General features: G+C 31.7%; 1 protein-coding gene across 1 annotated transcript; it reads right to left on the minus strand.

Moving 5' to 3' along the window:
• Window positions 1-7,131: 7,131 nt before the first annotated feature.
• LOC101254716 (uncharacterized) lies at window positions 7,132-8,055 on the minus strand. The gene is made up of 2 exons (XM_004244877.1): window positions 7,672-8,055; window positions 7,132-7,572 (listed from the first exon to the last, which is right to left on the minus strand). Exons 1-2 carry the CDS (start codon window positions 8,053-8,055, stop codon window positions 7,132-7,134), a joined length of 825 nt encoding a protein of 274 aa, XP_004244925.1.
• Between the last annotated feature and the right edge of the window lie 1,565 nt (window positions 8,056-9,620).

Below are 9,620 nucleotides of genomic sequence, written 5' to 3' on the forward strand. Positions count from 1 at the left end.
ATCACCAAGTCTGGAATCCATCAATGAGCCTCACCTATGACCTGTAGAGTGTTTCACGACCCGTCCTGGTTGTCGCGCCAAGAGCGTACACCCCAGGCGTGACCGGCTCTCGAGAACCATTGCTCACTCTAATGGCATCTCCAATCCTACCCTCTATTTTACTCTCCAAATATAGATTTCTCTATTTTTTCAAACAACCAACTCCAACCCAATTCTCTATTTTATTCTATAAAAAAATCTTTTTTCTGTCCTCAATATTATATACTATTTTTATTTCATTTTTATTTGAAAAAATTACTTAAATACACTCCTTTACTTACCTTAATACCCATTTATCCCTACTTATTATAAAAATTTTAAAAATCCCTTATTTCCCCCAATTAATAAAATATGAAAGATACATATAGATTTCCCACAATTTTTTCAGCCAATTGGCAAGTTTTACTTTACCAAAATAAAATCCTATTTTCAAGCTACCCACTTCCCCATTAACAGCCCCATTAAAAGTTACCATATTTGATTTTATTCCTAAAAAATTTCCCCATGTTTAGGAGCAAAATTTTCTCTAAATTTGAATTCCAGTATGAGTAATGCAACAATATCAATTTGAATTCCAGTAGGAGTCTCCCTCAAGTATTTAAATTTCTAAGATTTTAAAAGGTAAGAATTTTAGTCTACATTTTTCTCTTCTTGGTGTGCTTTTACTGACAATATGAAAGAGGGTCAATCTAGAGATGGTAATTCTTATACTAATGCTAAACATGTGTATGATTCTGATGATGAAATGTGGGCTGAGAACAGATCCAAGAGATTGCATGACCCATTATCGATGAAGAACAAGAATGTAGTTGAGCCAAAGAAAAAGCTTGAAGAAATCCATAAAAAAAGGCCAAGAAAAGTTACACATGTTGTTTCCTGACTCACACTTCCTAAGGTATGTGTTTAAAATTGATAATTTTGTGTTTTGTTGATAAAACCCTAATTTTAAATTGTTGCATGTGTTTGTAAAATGAAATTAAAAGTTATTTAACAATGAAGAGTGATTCACTAACTTCAAATTAAGTATAACCATCATGTTTGTACAGTATTAAGGTGTATCAGATGTACTATGTTTATCACTAATTTTGAGTTTTGTATAAGTAAAATCATGTGTTGTATAGTATTAAGGTGTATCAGATGCATAAGGTGTATCAATAATTTTGTGTTGTGTATTAGTGAAAGCACCATGTTTGTACAATTTTAAGATGTATCAGATGCATAAGGTGTATCGCTAATTTTGAGTTTTGTATTAGTAAAAACATCATGTCTTGTACAGTTTTAAGGTGTATTAGTAAATTTGCGTTATGTATTAGTAAAAGCATCATGTGTTCTTCAGTTTTAAGGTGTATCATATATAAATAATTTTGTGTTTTGTATTAGTAAAATCATCACGTGTTGTACAGTCGTAGGATCTATCAGATACATAAGGTGTATCTCTAATGTTGTGTTTTTTATCAGTAAAAACATCATGTTTTGTACAATTTTTACAATTTGTAGTTTGTCAGTTTATAAGATGTATCATATACATCGGATAACTCCAGTGTCTTACAAATCTGAATAGGATGTATCATATACATTCATATAATTCAAGCATCTTATACATATATGTAATTGGTATACGTGAATGAAATTCATGTACAATATATTTGTTACTTACTTATGTATCATATGCATTTTCACGACGTGTTTAATATGATATCTTTACAATATCGTCATGTATTTACTGAATTTACACATTATCTTAAATATATCCATCTACATTACAACAAATTTTTGATATTAGACAAGTACAATTTATATATATATATATATATATATATATATATATATATATATATATATATATATATATATATTTATATAAACAGGGCATGAATTATGTTATAAAAAAATACCAGCACATCCATTGAGGTTTGGAGCGGCTTTCAATTTTGATTTTGTGAATAAAATCAAATTGTCAATAAAGGATGAAGGCGTTGAAATGTTCAAGAAAACAATTTTTGGACCATATTTGGACATTCTAAAATGTAATTTCCAGGGTCAGATTACAAAGTGTTTGTTATTGTTGGAGGTGCAACATGAAAATAAAGATGTACTGCATGTTTGTCATGCTAATGGGAATGTATTGGTGTTTGGTATATAGGAATTTTCCATTGTAACTGGCCTTAAATGCAAATGAAATGTTAAGGATTTTTCATATCCTAATTCCACTCCGAGCCGATTATTACAAAAATATTTCCCTGATTGTCCTACAGGTATAACCAAGAGTAGATTGACACAGTGTTTTACAATGGGTAATTTGGAGACCACACATGAATCTGTGGAAATGACAATATTATACTTCATCAATACTTTCATGTTATGCCATCTTGGTGAGACCTTCATATGTATAGAAGAATTTCTAATGGTCGAAGATGATAGGTATGAAATGTATCCTTGGGGTCAGATTACATTCAATAAGATAATTACATCACTCAGGCAAGACTTCGACCAAAGCAAACAAATGTATCGCTTATTTGGTATGCCTTATGCACTCAACGTTTGGATTCACAAATGTGCATCTAGTCTAAGTCCAAACTTTGTTGTTAAAGTAGCGAATGGTATTTCGAGGATATGTAATTGGACAGTGGTGGGTGAAAAGCCAAAATATGAAAATTTAATGTCTAGCATTATCTCCGAGGTAACATTAATTTTAAATTACCTTTTAATAGTTTATCAATAACCTTTATAATTTTTGTTGTAAATAACAGTTTGTATGATACATAATATTGTTATAACATTAAACCATTTTAATTGCAGAATGCTTGTTTAAACATTGTACCAACGCCAGATGAGGTGGAAGCTCTTGATTTACCTGATATTCACGATGTGAACAAAAATGAACTATCCACGCCACCAGTTGTTGAAAAAAAAAAGTGCAAACTAAAGATAAGTCAGGTTTTGAGGATTTCTCAACAAGCCCTCCTGGTATTTTATTGAGAAGATACTCACGTGTATCTGATACATCATCTCTACCACCACCCAAGAGGAGAAAGAATATTGATAAACATAAAACAAAGGGTTCGAAAACTTTGTCAAAGCAGTTAATGCCTCCATTAAATCAGTCATTCTCAATGCCAGCTGAAGAACCTACTCCGCATGCTAATGTATCTTCACAAGTCCCAAAAGATAAGTCTGCATATTCCGATATTGAAGAACTGAAACAACATATGAAGGAATACGTAAGTAACGATATTAATTTTTTTAATGTTTCATAAATATAAAACTGAATGTGTAATTTTTTTAATAGGTTGACAGTAAATTTGAGTATCTTGTGAATTTGATAAAGGAAAATCACATTGAGGTGATGAATTCTACGAATTGGGAGGATGGCCAACACCAAAAGTAATGTATTGTGTATGTGTATTTTCGTTGTGTGTTATAATTTTCATAGGTCATTATGTTACAAATTGATTTAATGAAGGAGATGGGTGACAAGTCTACACTGCACATGGTTGAAGTTTCCGATGAAGAAGGAAATGATGGACGCGAAGCAACCTCTCCGATACAAATGGAATTTGGTCAATAATTATCAAACATTGGTGTTGTTGATTTTGATGTTGACAATCAGGTTTACTTTACTTTATTAATTATGTATATAAAATTATATAATTTATCATTAACTTATTTTTCTTTAAAAAATAGAGACTGAAGATACATTGAAGAATAACTTCAATCCCCAAATGCAAATAGTCATCATACTGATGAAACATGTGAACACAGTAAGGTAATTTTAGCAGAGTAATTTGATTATTAGTATTCATCCACTTTTCAGTGATACATGAAAATGTGCCAGTATGATACGTTTAAGTTTAATTATATTATTATGATACATTGCTATTTTATTTGATCATTATGATACATTACAATTTAATTGGATTAATATGATACATGTTTTTTACTGTTCACATACGTAGTTTTTTTTCAAGTTCCTGTGTATGATACTATACTTTTTTATTTAGTGTGTAGATTATACAGTCCATTGCAAGATACATAGCTATGTGACTACTTAAATTTGTTTGTCTCCTATATATAATTCGTAGTTTGCTGTTATCTGTCCTTGATACATTAACAATCCTTTTGTGTATAATTATTTGTTGTTTAAGGTATCATAAATTGATCTGTACATTTTTTATTCAGGATGCTCCATCAGCACAAACGCCTCATCATTTATTTGAAGGAACAATGAACGAAGATACATCGGTAATTTATTCTTCATGTTTCATATCAATAACATATGTCTATCAAACTATTTTTAATTATCAGTGTAAACCATATAGGATTCTACACCATCAGGTTCAATATCGCCAGATACACGAGAAGCCATAAATACACTTATTGTTGATCTAGGAAGTCTGCCTATTCTTGCAAATCAACAGGATTTAACCGAAAATCAAATTTGCTTTCAGGCAGTCAATTACCAATTGATATTCCAATCACAGATATTGTTGTCTGAAGCGAAATAAATACTCCTCATGCACGTATCCGGATGCATTCGAGAAACTGCAAATCCCTTATTTAACTTCATTTGGGTCAAGTGAAAAAGGAAAAGCGGTCATGACTGATGTAATTCGTCCAAATTTTCCATTTCAAGGATGTGAGATCACAAACCAAGCCCCTTCATATCTGATTGATGAGTTTATTGAGTGGGTTACTACAGGGCTTCTTGAAGCTCATTAAAAAAAGTAAGTTTTATATTATTGTACTGAATCTGTTCAATTTTCAAATTGCAACTATTGTTATACTTTTGAATAACATCTTTTCAGTACGCTTAATGCTATAGGAAACCATCAGAGGATAAATCAAATCAAGAGCATCTTCATTGGGTTTTGAAAGGATGGATTATGTCGTTGCATATCCGTCAAAAAAGAATTGGTTTTGTGCCATGTCTCAGCCTAAAAACTGTTGGACTGATCAGGTAATTCGATATGTAAATGCATAATATATTTTTATAATAATGTATATGATACATTGAGTAAATATGTTATATATACATATCAAAATCATATATCACTTTCAATGTCTAGTATTTTATTTTCATTAAATGTTTTTCAAATGTGTAATTATGTTTATATTTTTTTTGTAGTACATCGATGTTATTTTTTACTACCTTCGTAAAAAATAAAAACTTTGAAACATGGATCAATACAGATACACAACAGTCAATTATTTCTTCAGCATATATATCAACAATACCCATGATAGGTATTATAATAATGAGGCTGATGATGATATTAGTACCCAAGAACACCTTGATCGTGCAAGAGCTATATCAGTACATGAGAGGTCAATAATCAACGTCATGAAATGTTTTTCAATACCAGCTGGATTACCATGGAATCTGGCAGACGATGTTTATATTCCAATATAATTATGATGGAAATTTTCATTGGGTGTTAGCTGTTGTTGAATTAAATAAGAGGTTGATACACGTGTATGACTCTTCTTTGGGCACAAGGAAACGTGTATATTCTGAAGAGATAAAAAAGCTGTCAAGGATGCTACCTTCTTACCTCATTGACAGTGGTTTCTTTGAAAACACTGAGTGGACAAACTGGTCAGTTCTTGATGCATACAAGGACAAACAAACGGGTGTACTCTTAGAGTCACATATTCCTTTCAAGTTTCTAGGGGGGGTGTTGTTCATCTACATTCAACATTGAATACGCTAAAGGTATCATGCAACAAGAAGACGATAGCCTGTAAGTATTTAAATTCTGGTCTACAATATATGTGTAAGCTATTTTACAAATTTATATCATGTATTTTGTTGTAGGGACTGCGAGTTATACGTAGCAACATTTGCAAAGTTTTTGAGTGACCAACTTGTTATACCACCTGATACTGATGGACATCTTGCAAATTACCTACGCAATAGATATGCAATATTGTTATGGAGATACGGTAGCGACAAGGTCAATGGTGGATACATAAGTGATAATGACGATCCACCAAAGCCTAAGGGTCAATTCACAACACCAACTGAAGATGATATTGTTAACATAGATTAGTAATTAGCAGGGACATGATGAACAAGTTTTTATGTTGTTTTGTGTCGAAGACAATTATCTTTTGTGTTTTTCTAAAAGCTTATTGGTATTACAATAGTTTGTTAGTTATTAATATTATGTGTTTTCAAGTTATTGTTTTAGACACAGTTATTGCTTTATAACGTTAAGGTACAAATTTTTTATTGTTTGAGTTTATGTATTTTTAAAAGTTAATTTACAAAATGACGAATATGATACTTAAGTTCTAATGTGTATGATACATTATTGTTTGAGTTTAAGTATTTCACTTAAAAAAATGATGTTTATGATACATAAGTTATAATATATACATATACAAATTGCAGTTATATATTAGCCACTTGAATTGTATGAATGTATATGATACATCATATACATAAACAAACTAATCACAAATTACTATTACATTGAAACGCACCACTGTTGAATATAATATATCAAAATTATAATTCATAAGGCAGTATACATAGAACATATAGTAAACATTTGAACAAGTCAAGTTTTGGGACACTTGAATAACTCATAAGACAGTATACGCGAAACATATAACATCTTTTCAATTACATGAATGTATATGATACATCATATACATAAACAAACTAATCACAAATTACTATTACATTGAAACGCACCACTGTTGAATATAATATATAAAAATTATAACTCGTAAGGCAGTATAAACGAAACATATAGTAAACAATTGAACAAGTCAAGTTTTGGGACACTTAAATAACTCATAAGGCAGTATACACGAAACGTATAACATCTTTTCAATCATATGAATGTATATGATACATCATATACATAAACAAACTCATCTGGAATTACTGTTACATTGAAATGCACCACTGTTGAATCTATTTATTTATCAAATTTGGAGTTTAAGTTTGGCATTACCAGGAAAGGCATATATTTGAACATCAAATTAAGTTGTATAACCAATACACTTTATTTAGTCCAAATTCTAAAGAAAAAAATAGATATAAGTACCATGAACACTAATGTCCTACTTTAAAACATTATTTCAATTCTCTTTCTGGAAGAAAGTACAAGTTCTCCTGTTATGTCCTTCTTGTGCACATTGCCCAGAAGAATTATTGTTCACTGTTATTTTCTCATCCGCATTTTTCTTTCTTCGCTTTCTTGGTCGTCCAAACAACCTTCTATACCTAGGTGGCCAGACAATTTCATCTAAAACATAGTCTGGAATGTTCCAATCCTCCTTATCTGGCATTGGAACCATTGCAACCTCGTACATTTTTTCTAATGCATACGGCTTGTAGTAATCAGAGCAATATGGGTGCAAATTTGTAACATTCTCATGCTTCAAAACTGCAATTGCGTGTGTGCAAGGTATCTCATCATGTTGAAACCTTCCACATGTGCAAGTTTTCCTCTCAAGGCATACAATGTATCTTCTTCCGGCTTCATGAACTGTGAAAATATATTCATATGATGGAACAACCTAAAAATTTAAGAAGTTAGTGATACATTTCGTAATATACAATTTATATATCATTTCCAAAACAACAGTTATCATTGAAAATCAGTTTGTTTCTGATACATGAAACATATTTTTAGGGAAATTGATAAATATCTTCATCTTTGAACTTTTAGATGCGTTTACAATCAATATCTCCTCAATTCTTCGGCCCAATGTGTCCTTTATATATGTCGCTATTTCTCTATTTTTATAGTTCCAACTACCAAATAGAAGTCTAGCTTCCTCCAAGAAGTCTATTATAGATAACTTACGTGCATCGACAAGGTATCCATTGATACACTCAATGATGTTCGAAGTCATCATTCTACCTCTGTTTATGATTGAATGAACTCTTGACCACTTCTCATAACCAGCATCTTCAAAGTAATCCTTCATCCTATGATCAACTTTCACAACCTTAGCCATTAATTTATCAAAATCTTCCTTTCTGTATGCTTTTTCCATTGAGTAAAATTTATCACTTAGTGTGTTTTTACTCCTTTTGAAGCTTGAACATACATTCTTCCAAAGATTCCATATGCATGCACAATGAGGTACATTTGGGTTCCCAATGCTTACACTCTTTATGATACTTTCATTTCTATCTGATACAATACAAATGTTTTCACGCTCACCAAATGCATTTTTGAAATGTTCGAAGAATTATGTCCACGAACAGTCATTTTCAGTGTATACAACACCATATGCCAATGGCAATATGCATCCTAATTAAAAAGAAGCACACATTTAACTTCATGATACACAATGTTTACACTAAGATATATTAATATAAATATAAAACAAGTTTTACATTATATCAAAATTATAACAGTCATACCTGCACCATCGAGTGCTTGCTGATACAAAGTACCCTTGTAAGCCCCGCCAAGATGTGCAGCGTCCACAACAACTACAGGCCTGCAGTAGTCGAACCCTCTTATAAACGGTCTTAGGGCTATGAATAGATACATGAATTTATTATCTTCAGTCTTTTATATCCTTATATATGAATTTGGATACACTTTATTCAGCATCCATATGTATCTTGACATCTGCTTATATCATTCTGATGGCTTACCCTTAAGCATTTCTAGTGCACGTTCTCTAGCATGCCATGCTTCTTGATACGATATCTCAACCTAATACAATTCTCTAATATCTTCAATTACATCTCGAGGGGTATGGATTCATATAACGACCCATTTGTTCAATTTGAGCAATAGAGCATTTTATTTCATAAAGGACTCCTTCGATAGATTCTAAATAAATTTTTTTGGACTATTTGTAATTATATTATAAGATTAGTAGGGTAGTTTTCACGACCCAAAAATAGGTGTGATGGCACTTGTCTTATCCAACCAAGACAAGTCAGCCTAAAACCCAATATCTAACAAAGTGCGGAAGTAAATGACAATCCAACAACAATCTCTATTATGAAATCAAGTTATAATAATTCAATTCCAAAACCAGGTTGTCACGTGCTCAAGCCTCTAACATCAATATTAGAATTGAAATAAATTAGAAGTCTAAAATGAAGTTGTCTTTCAAGTAAAAACAAAGTCATAAACTGGAGTAGGAAAGTTCGCTGAGATGACAAACAACTACCTCACAACCCTTCACAAGATGCCTCGAAAACGAAAAGAATGACAGGTTTCACGAAGATCCGGGCTCGTAACCTACAAAAATATGTAGAAGCAAGGGGTGAGTACCAAACCACGCGGTACCCAACAAGCGAACCTCTAAACACGAGTTAAGTAAACAAAATACGGGTACTCTTTGACCCCTATCTAAACTTCCACGCTACAGCCTAACAGTTTACAGTTTACCATACACACAACTCAATAACCACACTCTATCAGTTTACACATTCTCAATAACAATTCAATATTCAACAATCACAAGATCAGTAAAAACACGTGTTCAAGTTCATCAATAATAAAATGTGCAATGCTATGAGATGCAATGTAAAATATAGTGATGCATGTCTTTCTTAACGATACACACCCGCTATCTCTCAGTCCGGGACCCAT

The sequence above is a fragment of the Solanum lycopersicum genome, chromosome 8, assembly GCF_036512215.1.
Source record: "Solanum lycopersicum chromosome 8, SLM_r2.1".
Taxonomy (NCBI): Eukaryota; Viridiplantae; Streptophyta; class Magnoliopsida; order Solanales; family Solanaceae; genus Solanum; species Solanum lycopersicum.